The sequence below is a fragment of the Symphodus melops genome, assembly GCF_947650265.1.
Source record: "Symphodus melops genome assembly, chromosome: 17".
Taxonomy (NCBI): Eukaryota; Metazoa; Chordata; class Actinopteri; order Labriformes; family Labridae; genus Symphodus; species Symphodus melops.
In genome coordinates this window covers 770,427-787,831 of record NC_136707.1, presented here as the reverse complement: position 1 = coordinate 787,831, position 17,405 = coordinate 770,427, and the positions used below count along the sequence as shown (strand labels likewise).

The 17,405-nt window shown below is 48.9% G+C and overlaps 3 protein-coding genes across 3 annotated transcripts; 2 read left to right on the top strand and 1 right to left on the bottom strand.

Moving 5' to 3' along the window:
• Positions 1–1,526: 1,526 nt before the first annotated feature.
• Positions 1,527–4,380, top strand: rpsa (ribosomal protein SA). Its single transcript, XM_079366763.1, has 8 exons — positions 1,527–1,613; positions 2,475–2,645; positions 2,746–2,864; positions 3,139–3,384; positions 3,638–3,766; positions 3,865–4,027; positions 4,119–4,145; positions 4,240–4,380. Exons 2-8 carry the CDS (start codon positions 2,513–2,515, stop codon positions 4,332–4,334), a joined length of 912 nt encoding a protein of 303 aa, XP_079222889.1. The 5' UTR covers positions 1,527–1,613; positions 2,475–2,512; the 3' UTR covers positions 4,335–4,380.
• A 1,046-nt stretch (positions 4,381–5,426) lies between these two features.
• ubn2b (ubinuclein 2b) lies at positions 5,427–14,234 on the top strand. The gene is made up of 17 exons (XM_079366688.1): positions 5,427–6,334; positions 7,620–7,748; positions 7,988–8,089; positions 8,196–8,327; positions 8,423–8,529; positions 8,702–9,200; positions 9,284–9,354; positions 9,462–9,591; positions 10,178–10,284; positions 10,368–10,478; positions 10,554–10,697; positions 10,775–10,825; positions 10,909–10,954; positions 11,041–12,312; positions 12,404–12,611; positions 13,421–13,489; positions 13,680–14,234. The coding sequence occupies exons 1-17, from the start codon at positions 5,990–5,992 to the stop codon at positions 13,724–13,726; spliced, it is 3,570 nt and encodes a 1,189-aa protein (XP_079222814.1). The 5' UTR covers positions 5,427–5,989; the 3' UTR covers positions 13,727–14,234.
• A 355-nt stretch (positions 14,235–14,589) lies between these two features.
• trir (telomerase RNA component interacting RNase) lies at positions 14,590–16,833 on the bottom strand. Its single transcript, XM_079366689.1, has 3 exons — positions 16,043–16,833; positions 15,665–15,736; positions 14,590–15,015 (listed from the first exon to the last, which is right to left on the bottom strand). Exons 1-3 carry the CDS (start codon positions 16,364–16,366, stop codon positions 14,908–14,910), a joined length of 504 nt encoding a protein of 167 aa, XP_079222815.1. The 5' UTR covers positions 16,367–16,833; the 3' UTR covers positions 14,590–14,907.
• Positions 16,834–17,405: the final 572 nt, after the last annotated feature.

The following is a 17,405-nucleotide window of genomic DNA, read 5'->3' as shown; positions in this document are numbered from 1 at the left end:
TATCTGAGAGATTACAAAGTCATGTCACTCAGCGTTTTTTTGTTTCCACAGACTGACGGAGCCGAGAGGTCAAAGTATCAGAGCGCTGTGACACACTGATAAGCAGCAGAGGAGGTGACATAACAGCAGACAGGGAACACGGGGAGAGAACAGTTCAGGTGGATGTTCCTGCTGTGACCGGAGACACGCCCACTCACCTTTACCAACATGTAGACCTCAATCTTTTTTAAAGCTGATATTTCTGATTTCATGATCACAAACTCCTCAAATCCTTTAAGAACAGAGACGTAACTGAAAAAAGCCTTAAAGTGTCAGAACAAGACAAATAAAAACACTAAATGAATCACACTCCGAACCACATCCTCTAAAGACAAGAAGTACAAACACGTTTTCTCCCAGGTGTTTCTACGGGGGGCCCAAAAGCTCTATGACAGGCCTCTCATTAACACTCACTGCTGATTGGTCGATGTCTATGAGTCAACACAGCCTGTGACTCACAGACATCGTGTGTTGATTGTTCCCAGAACAAAAAATCCAAACATGTTATTTCACCAGCAGAAAACCACGGCCCACTTATTTCTCCTTATTTGTAAGATTGAACCTTTCGACCGGCCTTGGCTCCAAACTCCAGTATTAAATCAACATCAACCACCAACTCCTGATTGATTGATTGATTATGACACAAATTTCTGATCATTTTCAACCAATGAGTTCTTTTATACGGAAGCCCAGAGTGGACATGCTTCACTACATTTTAATTTTTTATGAATGTAATTTTACAAAAACTTTTTGGGGTTCGTTTTAAAGTTGGATTTCTACAAAAGAGCCAAATTTTCCAACTTTAGAATATAAGAAAATAAAATTGGGTATTTTAATGGAAGAAAAAAAAAGAAGAAATTAATTTCATTGATTTATGTGTATGATGATTTACAATACAAAATATAAAAAGCCTGTTTGTCTTTGACAGGATGGAGCTCACAGGGATTGAATAAAGTCAGTTTTGATGTTTTCTCCTCGGGTTGTATTTCTGTTATTTCTCAACTGGCTGTGTCATTGTGTACTTTAATGTCCTCTCTGTCTTTGAACTCTTTATCTCCTGCAAACACAGTTACAACACAAATCAGTTCTTCACCGAGAAGTCAGCGTCTCAGCGGTGTCTTAATATGGTCTTTCCATCTCCATTGTCTTAATATGGGACTCTCATCCGACCCCTGGTTACCTCTGCTGCTGTACAGTGTATGTGGCGCCCTCTAGCGGTCAAACAGTGTGGCACTGGAAGTAAAAACCCCGTTCATTTCTCCATAGTATATTTGATTATTAGCCATAATGTCATAACTTTAAAAGCTACACAGACCACGAGCTTTGAGAAGAATAAAGGGAGGATTTGAATGGGGAAATTTACTTCCTCTAACCAGAGCCACCGAAAAAAGTAGATAGTCCCTGTCGAGTGCGACCTCTAGCGGCCATCCAATGAACACACATCCGCCCACCCACCCCTTCACAGTAACCAGCCAATCACACGCTTAGGAGTCTAGTATATATACTACGTCATTTCCCCCAAGCGCCCTCTTTTTGCACCGTGTGGTCAGATTTCCATACGGCGTTGTTTCGTGGTGAGTCTCTTAATCCTTATTTGTAGTTAATATCCATTTAAAAGATTTTAAAAATACCAAGTAATGGTAAAGGAACCATATAGTATCCCGCGGGTCAAAGAAAAAACTGAATTAAGGTTCTTTTCTTTATTAAATTTACCAAAGTCGATCATGCTAACTGTCAAAGCTAACAAGTTAGCCACGTACACGAGGTGTTCCGCTCGTGCCTGACTGCAAATAAGAACCAGGAATTAAAAATGCCGTATTTATAACTCTCAAACGGTTTCAGAAATTATATTTAAAATGTGGAAACAATACTTTCCACTCATTAATTTATGGATTATGTGGCTTATTTGCCAAATCCTCCAGCACACCGGTGGTCTGTTGCGATCTGCAACTTTGTCAAAAGATTTAATAGTGTCAGTATCTGTAATTATGCATCCAGAAGAAACTAATAATTAATCGAATAGTATCTGTACACGCTTTGTCAGAGTATTGGGTGAAATATGTGGGCCGCCTAATATTTAAGATTTCAGGCATAGTGTGCCACAAATCTTGCATTAAATAATACTTGCAGTCATTTCTAAATGCTGCATTATTTAACGTGTTTTGACATATTAGAGAGATTATACACAGATGAGTATCCCTTATCAAATAGTTGATGTACTGCAGAGCCACATGGTAGCACTATAATATGCACACCTGTTAAACTAATAATCAACAAGCTGAAAACGTTCTAGTCTTTTTTTTAGAGCGAGATAAAAAATATAGACAAATATCCTCTAGTCTGTTATGGTGCTTTTTTAGTTACCTCAGGTGTTTGGAACAAACTCGGTGTGAGTGTTTGACCCGTATCTTTTTTTTTTCTCTCTCTCTCTTCAGCTCTCCCATTAACTCGTAACGCAGGGAAAGCGGTCACGATGTCCGGAGGTCTGGATGTCCTTCAAATGAAGGAGGAGGATGTGCTGAAGTTCCTGGCCGCAGGGACCCATCTGGGAGGCACCAACTTGGACTTCCAGATGGAGCAGTACGTCTACAAGAGAAAAAGCGACGGTGAGCGATTTTGAGGAGGCTCGCTTTACTTAAAGAGTTCACAGATTGAGAAGTGAGAATTAATCGTGTTTATTCTCCACGCTGCTTCCTCGACCGTCAGGTGTGTACATAGTCAACCTGAAGAAGACCTGGGAGAAGCTGCTGCTGGCTGCCAGGGCCATTGTTGCCATTGAAAACCCAGCTGATGTGTGCGTCATCTCCTCCAGGAACACCGGGCAGGTAACTGGAGTTATATCTTTATACATGCATTGATGTTTGCTGCATCACAAACTTATGATTAGCACACCATTAAAGCCGGGCACTGATGTCGGTGTTTCGGTGTCGGAAGTGTGCGAGAGTGAGTGTGCCGGGTTTTCGCTAACACCATTAGGACGGCTGTCCCATGACTGGAGTTTGATAGTGACCTGCGCCACAGTTCAACTTATTAAACTTATCTTTAAAGATTAACCGATTCCTTTAGTGTAACTTGTTTTTCCCCCCTCGCCGCATTTAGAGAGCTGTGCTGAAGTTCGCCTCTGCCACCGGTGCCACCACCTTCCACGGTCGCTTCACCCCTGGTACCTTCACCAATCAGATCCAGGCAGCTTTCAGGGAGCCCCGCCTCCTGATTGTGACAGATCCTCGCGCTGACCATCAGCCACTGACTGAGGCTTCCTACGTCAACATCCCCACCATCGCCCTGTGCAACACGGACTCTCCTCTGAGATACGTGGACATCGCCATCCCCTGTAACAACAAGGTGAGAACAGCTGAAAAGACTCGTGACACAAATAGAACAGGTTGCACACCGTTAGAGCCCGGCGCTATCCTGTCTGTGCAGTGTTGGGTGTAGGATGTGTGCTAAATGAACAAGCTTGGCCTCTTTAGTTCCACTCTCTGAACTCGGAGGCAGTGGGGATGGAGGTCTTGCCACACGAAGCAAAAATGTAAAATAAATGTTCTTTTCCCGTTTGTCTGTAACTCATAAAGTGTTTTCTTTGACTGGCTTGTAGGGTCATCACTCTGTGGGTCTGATGTGGTGGATGTTGGCCAGAGAGGTCCTCAGGATGAGAGGAACCATCTCCAGGGAGCACCCATGGGAGGTCATGCCTGATCTGTACTTCTACAGGGACCCTGAGGAGGTAAGACTGACGTGCACCATGACTCAGACGCAGTGGCTTGACTGTTAGTTAAGGTTTGCACACCTAAACTTAAATGTATATATTTTTTTTAAACACAGATTGAGAAGGAGGAGCAGGCCGCAGCTGAGAAGGCTGTTGGAAAGGAGGAGTTCCAGGGTGAATGGAGTGCTCCTGCCGCTGAGTTTGCTCAGCCTGAGGTGGCTGATTGGTCCGAGGGTGTGGCTGTTCCATCTGTGCCCATCCAGCAGTTCCCTGCACCAGGTAAGATCCCTTTTTATTATTAACAGAACTTAAATCCTTCAAACTGAAACTGTGTAGCATTAACATGCTTTTGTATTTATTTATTTTTTAGCTGCAGCAGCTCCAGCAGTTAAAACCGGTGAGTTATTTAGTTGACTTTCAATGATGTCAAACTATCTAAACATAAAAACTTTTGTTTACACTGGTTGGCTTTTTCCTCCTCTCTCCTGCAGAAGACTGGAGTAATCAGCCCGCCACTGAGGACTGGTCCACCGCTCCCACAGCCCAGGCTTCTGACTGGGGTGGTGCCGCAGCTGATTGGTCATAAATCAATAACTATGACCACAATAATAAAAGTGTTTTTCACACTCGGATTTCAGTGTTCTGTTTCAGTCAATCTTGTTTAGCTTTAGCATCTCTACAGGATGAAATGTTGTCCTTCCAAACATCAAATCCAAAAAAAAGCCAACAAGGCTTCTCTGGACACAATGTCATTTATTAAGCACAGCTGTGGATTTAAGGCCCCTGAATACTTTCAAAATAATCAAAGTTAATCGTAGGGGACGAGTGAAAAATAAGTGACGAGAAATGCCTCTCACGAGGAACTTCATTGTCTGCAAGTTAAAATTAAAACTTAAAGAAGTTTTAATTTGCTCATTGTGCAGCCAAAAAGTGATCAAACTTTCTGTTTGGATGAATTTATGTCCCACAAACTTAAATATGAACTTATTTGCTGAATGCATTAAATGTCCTGAGCCTGACTGTGTTTTATACATAAATTTGGATGTACCCATTGCACACCCTCATTCATACAGTTCACGGAGTGAGAGGAGAGATGTGCAGATGGCTGTGGCTCAGCTGGTAGAGTTGTTTCTCAACCAAGAGACCGAGAGTTCGATTCCCAGCTTTGTGGTGTCCTTGACCCTGGCTGCTTTGCTGCCACATGAATGGGATTGGTTGCTTATGGTCTTTTTACTCAGCAGCTGCTACCATCAGGGTGTGAATGTGCTTCGAGTAGTTGGAGAACTCTGAAGAACCCCTCCACATTTTCCAAAATAAATACAGGCCCCCTTTTAATACATACAGCTGCGCAGTTGAAACAAAACAAAGTTCTGTTTTGAGGCCCAGAGCAGTGGGGCCGCCTGGACTGCAGCACCTCTGAGTCAGGGGCCCCTGCTAATTTTTTACCCAGGGGCCCAACAGACTTAAAGAATCGCCTCTGTGACGTGTTGTATATTAAATTAGTATAATCATTTATAACATTAACCATTTACTGCTCAGAAAGTACATTTTAAACAAATTAAAGAAAAAACCCCCCAGCAAAAAAAGGTCCACTTTTGGTAAAACAAAATCTGTTCCTGTCCTTATGGGCACGTGGTGGAAATGCAGCTATACAGACTTTATTTTCTTTACGTAGTTTTTACTTATTAAACCTGTGCCCAACATTTCTCTTATTTTTGTTGAAAAAACAAACTTTAATTTCGTGGTGCGTTCAATGACCCCCACTATACTCCCCCGCGCTCAGAACAATCATCTCCTGCACGTTCGCGCTTATGCGTCTGGTGGGCGTGTCCCTACTCCGTTCCCTGCTCTCCCATTGGACAGGAGCTGTTTCCCTTTCCTTCCTGGCTTCCGCTTTTCTTTTCACGCGCACGCCCTGCTGCCTCTGAATAATGATAATAATGATCAAGATGGCTACTACGGAATCCTCCCCGCGGTAGCTAACTGCTGATTTCATGGAAGCGCTTAAAACCGCCGGTTCTCGAAGTTTCGGTCCCCGGTAGGCGGCGGGATCTCTGCTGGAAACACTTCTTTATGGATTAAAAAGGGCGGGAAGGAAATAAAAGTCTTTGTGTTGCCTGCAGCACTCATTCTAAGGAAGCTAAGCTAAGCTAGGCTAGCTGTACTTGTCGACCGTCTCCGGGTTTCTAGCTGCCCCCCTCCGTGTAGTGGACCCGGTCTTCGGTCTGAGAGGGTCAACAGATGGCAGAGCCGAGGAAGGTGCCGTTCGTCACCCTCTCATCCTTCAACAGCCAGACCCCGACCCCCCCGACGGAGACCAGCAAGAAGCGCCGCCGCGAAGACGAGGCCGTGGACGTCCCTGCGGGGAAAGATGGAGGTGGAAGTGCGGCAGGGGTCGGGTCAGGATCCGGATCAGGAGGGGGAGGCTGCGGGGGTCCGTTTGGAAACAGGAAAGGAGGCGATGAAGCGGGCAGTGAGGAGAGGAAACCCACAGTCCGTCTCACCCTGCCGCTATCCGAGCCGAGCGACAGGGGGTCCTCCGAGTTCAACTACGGCGAGCTGGTCCACCCAAACCCCCCCACTCAGGTCAGACACCATGATGTGAGCAGGACCAGGGGAGGGTGGGCTAAAACCTGGACTCACCTCTGGAGACAGAAACTGGGGTGTCAAACTTCAGACACATGATTCTACTTTGCAAAGAGTTTTAAAATTTTCAAAATAAGAGTCGCGTTTATCGCCAGTTATGTTTACTCTGACGAACTGTGACGTAGTGCTGCGGGGTTCATCTGGGTTCATCTGGATGTAACTGTTCTATCTAGATTTAGTTTTACTAAAGGAGACTGTAAACCAGGGGTCCCCAAACTTAATTTCCTTTGAGGGCCACATATCTTTGCCTTTCTCTGATGGGGGGGGGGGGGGGGTCTGTATGTCAAAAGAAAATAACATCAAATCAAAGGCCATATTCTGAGCATGTGTGAAACAAGTTACTATAATAGTTAATATAAAATAGTATATTTTATTTTTTTTAAATAGGCCTATGATTATTTTCTCTGCAGCTGCCAACCGCAGTCAGAGTACTGATGTGACTACCGACACCTCTGAATACATTTTCCCGATTTTACAACTAATGTTTACATCTCTACTAAACACAAACTATAAATTAAAGAGAAGTCTGATGTGTCTTTGTAAATACTAGACGCTGTTTGTCCTCTGCTGATTGAGCCGCATCAGAAACTTTACAGGAAGAGCAGATAAACCACCAGACTCGTCCTCGTTCTGCGTGGACTCTAGGGACACACGCTGGTGGCGCTTTGTGAGGTCGTACTGGTATCTCAAACGTGCATGTTCACACAGATAAGTAGGGGCCGGCCAGAGGACAGATTTATCTCTGGGATTCAGTCATGTGACCATGACACAGATGGTTAAAAAGAACCAGCAGAATGAAAGATGAAGGCGTTTCTACCTTCTTCCAGGACTGATCAGGTGCGTTTAGAATCTAAGAAGAGGCTGCTGCAATCATACATGAGACAGATGTGATCGAATAGAAGAACCGTCCACAACTCGTCTCCATGACGACGCTCAGACGCCTCCCATGTGATCGATTGTTAAATTCTTACACCTTCCTTTTTAAAAGATTTATTTTGAAAGGCCTGACAGCTGTCGTTGCTTCCTGTTTGTTTTGAAGCCAACAACAAATAAGTTGTTTGGAATAATTTCTGCATTTTTATCATCTTTATTATTTGGCTCTTTGCTAAAATCAACGTTTCAATGTGTCGGAGCGAGTTGGACCAAACACGTGAAGGTTTATAGATGTTGACGATAACTTCTCTCTCTCTCTCTCTCTCTCTCTCTCTCTCGTGTTTCCCCTCAGGTAAAGCTCGCCAACTCAGCAGCACCCAAAGGACTCGCTCCCCCGCTGGACCCAAACGACCCGTTTGCTGACGACGACCGGGAGCGACGGGAGGTCGAGGAAATGGCCCGCAAGTTTGAGAACAAATATGTGAGTGTGAAACGTCTCAACACGTCTGATTCAGCCTGCAGCGTGTCGGCGTCCGTCGGCTGCTGTGGACGCTTTGAAAGCACGGCGTGCAGGATTCTGGATTTGTAAAGTTGGGACTTGATAGATGGACTTGACAGATCTTTTCTTTGGGAAGGAAATGTTGTTCCAGCTGCAAACGTGTGATAGTTAAGCGTGCAGAGTCTTATTTTTATTTAACTGTTTCTCCGCTGCGTCTGCAGGGTGGTTGTCCAAAGAAGAAGAAAAAGGACAGGATGCAGGATCTCATCGACATCGGCTACGGCTACGATGAGACCGACCCGTTCATCGACAATTCAGAGGCTGTGAGATTTTTTTTATTTCCTCTCAAACTATCGACGTCTCGCTCACTTCTTCTACGTCTCGTTGATGTGTAGAATAAACGTCACAACGCTCCTCTGTTGTCCTCAGTACGACGAGCTGGTACCGGCGTCGCTCACCACCAAACACGGCGGCTTCTACATCAACACGGGGACTCTGCAGTTCAGAGCGGCGTCCGACTCCGAGGGAGAAAACGTGGGCACGGCAGATAACCACTTCAAGGTAGGCTCCGCCCCCTCTCCCCCGCGCGGTCCCTGGAAGCAAACGCCACAAACAAACGATTTGTTGTTCTGATCTGTTGTTGCCCGACTCCGCAGAAGATGAAAGACGGCGAGGAGAGGGTGATAAAGAAGCGGAGGAAAAAGCAAGATGGTGGAATTCTGGAGGAAAAGAAACCCAGAAAGAATAAACTACCAAAGACCGGGTGAGTGTTCAGGAAGTCATCAGAGACCCGGGTGCAGTGGCGTGTTTCTGAAAACCTCGCCATGGGGTCGGGGAAAAAAAACGGGTATTTTTGCGTGAGCGCCTCAAAGTCAGGGAAGGTGTGAAACGCCACGACGTGAGGTCATGAGTCGTGCTGTGGTTTGTCCCCGCAGAGTTTCCTCCCTGAATGTTCACCGCCCGGAGAAGAAGAAGAGGAAGAAGCTGATGAAGGACTCGCTGCACCTCGCCAACATGCTGCGCCGCTTCACGCGAGAAAAGGAGGAGATCCGGAAGAAGAACTTCGGTGCAGCCGGTCTGCAGCGACCCAACGCCAAAGTGCCAAACGCCAACAGTGCTCTCCTCAACGCCCACGCCAAGGCCGCCGGCGCCAACGACTGCCACATCACCGACCTGACCCCGGACCCCGCGGTGATGTCGCTGCTGGGCTCGGCCAACAACGACATACTGCAGGACATGATGGGCGATCTGGACTTTGGGATGCTGGACTCGCCTCATCAGCCGTCCAGTCCGGTGCAGGGAGAGAACGGCTCCTTCGGGGGCGGGCAGAAGGCGGGGATGAGCCGGCTGTTGCAGGGGAACGTCATGGCGCCTCCTCCGCTGCCCAGCGGACTCCCGGGGCCGCTCCTTAAACGCATCGAAGACCTCAGAGCGGTACGTTCGTCACACCTGACCCCCCCTAACCCGTCATTTTATAGACCCGTGTGTAACCCGTCTCGTCTTTTGTCTCCGTGAAGGCGTCTCGTCTGTTCGATGAAGAGGGCAGGAAGAAGTTCTTCACCTTGGACATGAACAACATCCTGCTGGAGTAAGAGCCGCTCGCATTTTTCTTTTTCTTTTTTTCTAGCCATGAAAGCAAATGTAAATCTATGCCTGACGTGTGTGTGTGTGTGTGTGTGTGTGTGTGTGTGTCAGCATCGAGCTGCAGGTCCAGGAGCAGCCTGCGGAGGTGCGTGCAGCCGTCTACTGTCACCTGGAGGCCTTCGTGCCCTGCAACAAAGAAGCTCTGCTCAAGCGGCTGAAGAAGCTGAGTCTGAACATCCAGGTGTGTGGGAGGAGCTTCATGCTGCGGCCCGAGGCGGCTTCACGTCACATCTCTAAAAACAGATCACAGATATCAAAACCTGCAGGAGAGGGAAGATGCGACGGTGTCAGAAGCTTTCTGCTTTCTGTTACGACTCCCGGCGTGCGGTTTCTTATCACAGTCAGGAGCCGTAAGCAGAAGAGGTCGGTCCCAGAACAAACGGGCGATTATATAATGAAGCTCCTTATTCAGATGGATAAGAATACGTTCAGGGCTGAAAGTATTCGTGATAACGGCCGGGCGTAGATCGAAGGAAGACGACGCCGTTTTGATAGCTGGTGCCTCAAACTCACAAAATCGAAGAAGCTGCTGTAAAACCAGGAGAGAGGAGAATACAGGAGGCGTCTGTGTGACCACGAGCAGCCGTTACAGCTGCTGTCGTCCTTCAGGGTCTTTAAAGTGATGCAGGAACATCAGTCACACTTTATCTTCATGCAAACTTTCTGTTTTGATGTCGTGTCAGAGAAGCTCATCAGCATTTCCCGACTTCCTTGAAGGCATCACAAATGATCAGTGTGTGTGTGTGTGTGTTTTCTTCATCGCCCAGGACGACCGCCTTCGAACGCCCCTGCTCAAGCTCAAACTGGCCGTGTGCAGCGTGATGCCGGAGCAGATCGCCCGATACAACATGGACTGTCTCGCCAAAGTGGCAAAGTGAGGACGCTTGTGACGGCAGCGTGCACGTTTTAAAATCGGATCTGTGTGAGTGTGGCTGACGTGCAGCGTTGTGTTCACAGGCAGCAGTCTGGAGAGGGAGAGAAAAACGGGTCAGAGGACGACGACGACGAGAAACCAGGGAAACGGGTGATGGGCCCACGCAAGAAGTTTGTCTGGGACGACAAACTCAGGTGAGTTTCACTCGAGACGGGAGATTCTCCTCTCGTGCAGCTGCAGCCTAAACATGTGTTGTGCTTCCTCTGCAGGGCGCTGCTGTTGAACCTGGTGCGGGTCAAGCTGGGCTGTTACGAGCTGGAGGGCAAGAACTCGCTCTCTCTGGAGGACTACCTCAAAGCCTTCATGGAGACTGAAGTGAAGCCTCTGTGGCCTAAAGGCTGGATGCAGGCCAGGTGAGCGTGCAGAGCAGGAAGTGACCTCGCTCCGGAGTGTTTCCTCGTGTTTCACGTTTGTTCGCTTGTGTTCGCAGGATGTTGTTCAAAGAGAGCGTCATGGCTCACGGTCACCTGACAGGATACACGTGAGTCCACAAGACTGCTTATTCTTTATCTGACCCCCCTCCCCCCCCCCTCCTCACAATGTCTCACCTCCTTCTACCTGCAGAGCAAAGAAAAGGATGGTTCCCGCCCCCAAGACCCCCAAGCTAAAGGTCAGTCAGGCCTCCCTGTCGGGGATCAGAACGCAGCGCCAGGATGTAACGTGCTATGCTATAAACATTTGTGTGTTTTTTCCCAGGAGGCTGTGTGGGTTCAGCGCTCCACACCTTCAGCAGGTGTCACCCCCTCCCCCGTGGCTCAGGTTGCCAAGCGACCGCCTCAGTCGACGGCTGAGCCCATCTGTGTGGATTCGCTCGACGAGGATCTGATGGCTCCCTCGCTGGACTCCATCTCTCAGGCTTTGGCCATCCTTGGAAACGAAGCCAAGGGATTGGCCCACGGAGACAGCCCCCCCTCCCCCGAAAGACCCAAGGTCGCCACCGCCCCCTCTTCGCTCCACGCCTCGCCGCTCCTCCAGCATCAGAAGAAGAACTCTGTCAGCACTCCCGGCGCCAACGCACCTCTCTACATCTCTACCTCTTCGCCCGCCCCTCAGCCCCGGCCCCCCTCCCTCGCCTCCTCCGCCCCGCCCTCTGTCCGGGTGGATGGGATGGGCGTGGTGAAGGGCGTGGTGAAGGGCGCGGTTCAGGTGCACAGACACTCAGTTCTGAACGCTCAGAGAACTTTAGGCGTGGGCGTGGCTAAAGCAAACATGGCTGCTTCGGCGTCGCCACCTAAACCACGCCCACCGCCCACTGCGTCTCCGTTGGTGGCTCCAGGTTCAAAGGTTGGGGGTTCCACGCCCCCGTCCGGCCTCCTCAAAGGCAGCAATAATATAAAAGCCAATAGTGGTGACACTCTGATCATCACGTCGCCTCAGTCCCGCCTCCACACACTCTCATCTGCCTCACACATCAAAACCTACCAGGCGCCGCGCCCGACCCAGAACACGCCCCCTAAACCGCCCCTCCCCATAGTCCAGCCCAAGCCTCAGTCCAATTTCATCACCCCCATGCACGCCACCCTCACCAAGTCCGCCCACAGCAGCATCCCACCCATCGTCAAACTCACCCCACGCACGCCGAACCCAGTCGTCACCTCCCACTCCTCCTCGCCCTCCATCTCTCTGACCCCGCGCTCTCAGGTGTCCCCCTCGTTACACCAGTACCCCCCCAAGGGCCCAGCAGGGTTCCGCCCTCCGTTCTCAGGAGCCCAAGGAGGAGTAACCAAGCTGGGGCAAGGCAGCTACACTCCTCCGGGCAGCCAGAAGACCTCCGCCAACAACAGCAGCAGCGCCACCACCAGCCTTATAAACGCCATCTCCATCAGCAAGCATTCAGGACCCAGTGCCTCGTCCACGGTGGCCTCGCTGAGCCCGGGGCAGCGACTGAGGCCCGGGGGCGGGACACCTCAGGGGGCCAAGCCGGTCGTGTCTCTCCCAAACTCCTCCGTCTCTTCTCAGTTACCACAGGTGAGTCCCGTCCGCACGCCGTGCTTCGTTTTGTCGTACACGTCAGACGGCGTTCTTTTCGTTTGTAAGATCACAAACTTGTCCCCCCCAGGTCTCCTCGGCAGGTACCGGCGGCCTCCTGGGCTCGCCCTCCTCTCTTCCTCTGGGTTTCGGGATGCTGGGCGGTCTGGTCCCCGTGTCCCTGCCCTTCCAGTTCCCCTCGTTGCTAAACCTGCCGTCGCTGGCTACGGCGGGCTCCAGCACGGCAGCCGGCGGCACGGCGGCAAGTAGCAATGCATCGTTCTCTACGCTGACCCAGAGTGAGTGACGCACGCCGGGCACGCCGGGCACGCACACATACACACACACACACACACGTGACTTTAAACCTCATCACAGCTAAATGTCGTGCTTGTGTTTCTGTCAAATAATAAATTATAAAAGAATATTGTGTCAAATCAAGACAGATTTATTCCGCTCCTCTGACCTCTGACCTCATTGAGGAAACAGCCAATCACAGCAGCTTTAGAGACGTGGTACCGTCATTTATATTTGACGTGATTCAGACGTTTCTTCAGCCTCTTACAGCTCACCTGCTGCTCTAACGACACGCTAAAACACGAGCTCAGCGTGCAGCTGATTGATGAAACCAACAGAAAGAGGGCGTGGCGAGCAGCCGTGGCGTTAGCGTGCAGGCCGTGCGTGTTGGTGCACGAGCAGGAATGAGGTGTGCAGTGTGAGCGAGCAGAAGGCAGAGGTCGATCAATCACAGCAGCCCTGATCCAAGTCCTTCTGCACGTGAGGCGGGCCGGGCGCCGAGCGTGCGTGGCCCCGCCGTGTCTCGTCTCGTGTGTGTGTGTGTGTGTGTGTGTGTGTTAGAGCACCATTCTGTTTTTATCACCGTATTGTGCGTCAGATGTAAGCTTGTGATTTTTCTCCTGTTTGACATTATTCCATTTTGTTTGTTTTCATTTTCCCACAAACATCCTCCCTCCTCCTCCTCCTCTGTTCTGTTTGGCTCTCGTTACCTGTCCATCATCTCTACGCCACGTTGCTCCTCCCCCCCCCTGTGTTCTGTTGTCACCTGTCCCTCCTCTCCCTCCTCGTCCCCCCCGTCCTGTCTCCTCAGATCTGTATAAGAGTCTCCAGTCAGGGTCTCAGGTTGCTCTGCCTCCTCACTTGCAGCTCGCTTTCTCAGGTAAAATCGGACGCTCCTTCCAACCTTTAACGCCTGCTCCATTGACTCCGCCTCCCTTAAGTGTCTGTGTCCGGGTTCTGTCTGTTCTCTGCTCGTGTGTTGGTGGCTGCATGCTGTGTTTTTTTGTGCATCTTCGTCATCCTCCTTTTTTTTTTTTAGGTTGGTTTTAAAACGTGTTATTTGTGTTTAGATGTCACTCAAAGCCAAGGAGGGGACGCCAAGAGGAAGACGCTATGATGACGCTTCAATCGTTGGGACAAATCAGGGGGGCGGACTTTTGACTTTTTGTGCTCAGAGACGACGCCGGCTCAACTTTTCACGATTAACGCAGTGAAATCTCACTTTTTAAAAAAAAAAAACAATTTGATAAATTTGAAAATGAAACGACAAACGCAGTTTGTCAATGTTTACAAGAACGACCTTTATCACTGTGGACAGGGAGGAATGAATGGAGCTTTTTCAGTGTGTGTGTGTACGAGGGTGAGTGTGTGTGTGTGTGTGTTTGGAATCGGACGCGTGCCTTTGTGTCTCCCTCTCTGATGCATGGTCAGTGTGTCTACTCGGTGCTGTTTTTATCATGATGTAATTATCACCTGTAAGAAATGTAAACTGCAAATTGAATTTGAGCTTCTTCTTTTTTTCCTCGATGAGAGCTATAACTCTTTTTCATTCTACTTGAACTCTTGGATGAATTTGTGACTGTATAGAACTCAAAACTACTTCTAATTAAAATCTTTTTCCCCTCCATGAAGTTTCATTTATTCAACTTTAAAAACAAACGGAGCGTCACATGATGTGGCGCCGACGGAGCAGCTTTCAGTATTGAACACGGACACAAAGCGACCGTACATGTTCAGCAGAGCGCTGCACAGACACGCCGACAGATGGCGTCTTTTTTCCCCCTGACGTCCCTGAAGACAAAACATCTGCAGGAAGTCGAGGTGAGCGGATGTGAACGCAGCGATGGCGTCCAGGTTCTCGCTCTTCTTCACACTAAAAAAAAGTCTTGGAAAAAGTTTCTGTGTGCGGCTGTTCAGGAAACGTTCAGGAAGTCGAAGAGCTCGGGAGAGCGTCACAACACTGAGGGACGACAGCACACGTGAAAGGGCAGTGTCGATTTAATTCAAACCTTCGTCTGGCTCATTAAATCATTTCTGAAAGAACACCGACCTCATCGCAGACATGACAAATTAGAAAATATGCAACAATAATGACAAAGTGAAACACTGTTTGACACCAGATCAAATGACCAGCGTTCAACAAAAACAAAACAAAACAAACAGTTGATCGAAGCAGTTTGTTGACGTGAAGGTGAACCGGCTGTGTGAGAAGGATCCGGATCGCGGCCAGCTCTCCCGGAGCGTCTCCCAGAACAGAATCCTCCTCAGACACTCTGTCGCTTCCCTCGCCTGGTAAACCTACTTGACCAGCGGCCGGGTTTTATCGTCGTCACCACACTGATGAGCTTTGTACTTTTTGACCTCGGCCATGTACTTTGACCAGGCGTCGCTCTTGCCTGGAACCGCCTGCAGGAGAGAGAGAGAGAGAGAGAGAGAGAGAGCACAGAGAGAAGAAACGTCAGAGAGCGTGTGGAGACATCGACCTCACAGAGCGCGCTCATCACACGACCCGTCACATGACTGTTGAGCTGAGAGTCTCGCTGCAGACGTCCGACAATGACAGACGCTCAAGACTAACTTCAAGGCCGTCTGGTGGCGTCGCTCCCCTAGTATCTTAGCAACACAGTACGTCTTAAAGGTACAGTACACGTCACAGGACAGATTCAGATTTTATTTTTAGATCTTTTGTTAAATTAATTCTTTGTTTTTATATGTACAATCACAAACTCAGTAAGACGCTAACGTCAGAATATAAAACAGACCGTCGTCCAGCTCTCGTTTGCACAAATAAAAAACCTTCAAACGGATCGGACAGATGTGGAAGTGGCTGAAGAGACTTTCAGGATAATTAACTCGTGAAGCTCCGAGCATCGTCCCAGACGTTCAACAGGAAAGGAATCTGTCTCAAAATCTGTCCACTGCAACATCGAGGACAAACATCTCCCATGACCCTTTTTAAAAAAAGAGGCCACGACCTTTCCACCACAGGTCTTCTTCACCCTTTAAAGACCTTTAAGGCTTCAGTATAATACTCCTAAATCGACGCCACACTTACTTCTGAGTCGTCTTTCTGCTTCTTCGCAACCATGCCGGTCTTTAGGAACACACCGCCTCTGCGCTTCCCCACCTGGGTTTAGGGGATAGAAGACTGAAACCATTATAGGAGCCCTTCAGATGGACTGCCAATGAAGGAGAGACTACACCAGAGCAGAAGGTCTACATTTAGTCTCTGACCGCAGCATCAGAGAAAACCATGAGTGAAGAGCGTCCCTGGATCTACACATTAAACACGGCAATGACTAATATGTTCATATTAATGCAAGATTTACACAAGTGCTGGCATGTGGAATGTGTTGGTGTTTATCTCAGGTTGTGATAGATAGAGCAGGGCTGCTTCACTACATCTCATCTTACAGACTGCTGAACCCCTTACAAAGCTGGCCACGGGAGGGGGCTTCTTGTCCACTGGTGTCTGTCCTTGCTCTGCCGCTGCTGCTGCTGCTCCTCCACTTGTCTCCTGTTTCTTCTGCTGCTCCTCCATCTTCTTCTTGAACATCTCCATGAAGCTGCCGTCGTTGGCGAACGCGTTTCCTCCGGGGACCAGCGCCGGGGCTCCGGGGGGTGCAGGAGCCGGGCTGTGGGAGGGGGAGGCCGGGCTGTCGCAGCTCGAGTCCCCGCTGCTGCTGCTGCCTCCTCCTCCTCCTCCACCTGCACCACTGTGAGGTTTACTGTGTGAATGAGCACGCTTCGAATCCATGTTTCCCGGATGTAATGTTCATAAAACCTCTCACAGTTTGTCCCTTTTCTCTCGCCGTCTGTGTGAAACAGTCTCGACCACACCGAGCCAGTAACGTCCCTAAAACACAGATAAACTACCGTGAAGAAGAAGGTGACAGTGAATCAGTCCAACGAGTCAGCTCCGTCTTCTTTCACACAAAAACAAAAGCAGGCGCTGGTCGGGCAGCTAACGCGGCTAATGCTAACGACTAACTCTGATCAATAACACGCGCGCGCACATAAAAAAAACTCAATGTAGAACACGACTTTGTTTCCGGGACGAATCAAAAAACTACTAACTCGAACAAAACGAGCTGAAAATCCCACCAAGTGAAGCACAGAGCCGAGGCTTCGTATGTTTTTACCGACGCTTCACGCAAACTTCAGCCTCTGTCCGCCATCTTTAGTTTCCCCTCCTCTCTCGCTCTCTGATGACGTCACGCCTCGGACGGAAGCCGCAGCGCCCTCTGTCGGAGAGAACATTAATGACACCTACACAACGAGCTGTACGTTCAGTCAAGTGACAAAAAAACAAATCTATTAGACTGTACGACGTCTACACATGATTCATTTTATAACACACTAACATATATAATTATAATTAATTTAAGATCACTATTTCCAGCACTTAGTTTGACTTTCAGAGCGATTTTTACATCAGGTAGTTTCATGAACACCTTTCAAACATTACAGGGTTCATGGAGGAGGTGGTCTGAGACCCCATCTTTCACCAAACGGTTTTGAATTCTTTCTCCAAACAAACTGAAGAACGCCAGTCCCACCCTGGAACATGTATAGCATCAGCATTCAAAGCGCTCTCACACACCTACACATTCACACACTGATGCGAGAGGTTTGTGTGTACCAACGACCATCAGAAGTATCTAACCCCATTCATACACGTTGATATGCCCCAATGACACATCTAAATGTGGCCAAAGGAGCTGGGGATCGAACCCCCAACCTTCCAGTTAAAAGGGACTCTATCAACTGAGCCCCTGCCTCCAAATACGATCCCA

Bases quoted from the DNA above. Each gene is read 5' to 3' on its own strand.
- trir (XM_079366689.1), bottom strand. From the start codon at position 16,366: ATGGATTCGAAGCGTGCTCATTCACACAGTAAACCTCACAGTGGTGCA. The intron at 15,737-16,042 runs GTAAGGGGTTCA...CCCTAAACCCAG, and splicing joins CCCCTCCCGTGGCCAGCTTT to GTGGGGAAGCGCAGAGGCGG. The intron at 15,016-15,664 runs GTAAGTGTGGCG...TCTCTCCTGCAG, and splicing joins AGCAGAAAGACGACTCAGAA to GCGGTTCCAGGCAAGAGCGA.
- rpsa (XM_079366763.1), top strand. From the start codon at position 2,513: ATGTCCGGAGGTCTGGATGTCCTTCAAATGAAGGAGGAGGATGTGCTG. The intron at 2,865-3,138 runs GTAACTGGAGTT...CGCCGCATTTAG, and splicing joins CCTCCAGGAACACCGGGCAG to AGAGCTGTGCTGAAGTTCGC. The intron at 3,385-3,637 runs GTGAGAACAGCT...ACTGGCTTGTAG, and splicing joins CCATCCCCTGTAACAACAAG to GGTCATCACTCTGTGGGTCT.
- ubn2b (XM_079366688.1), top strand. From the start codon at position 5,990: ATGGCAGAGCCGAGGAAGGTGCCGTTCGTCACCCTCTCATCCTTCAAC. The intron at 7,749-7,987 runs GTGAGTGTGAAA...CTGCGTCTGCAG, and splicing joins GCAAGTTTGAGAACAAATAT to GGTGGTTGTCCAAAGAAGAA. The intron at 13,490-13,679 runs GTAAAATCGGAC...ATTTGTGTTTAG, and splicing joins CTTGCAGCTCGCTTTCTCAG to ATGTCACTCAAAGCCAAGGA.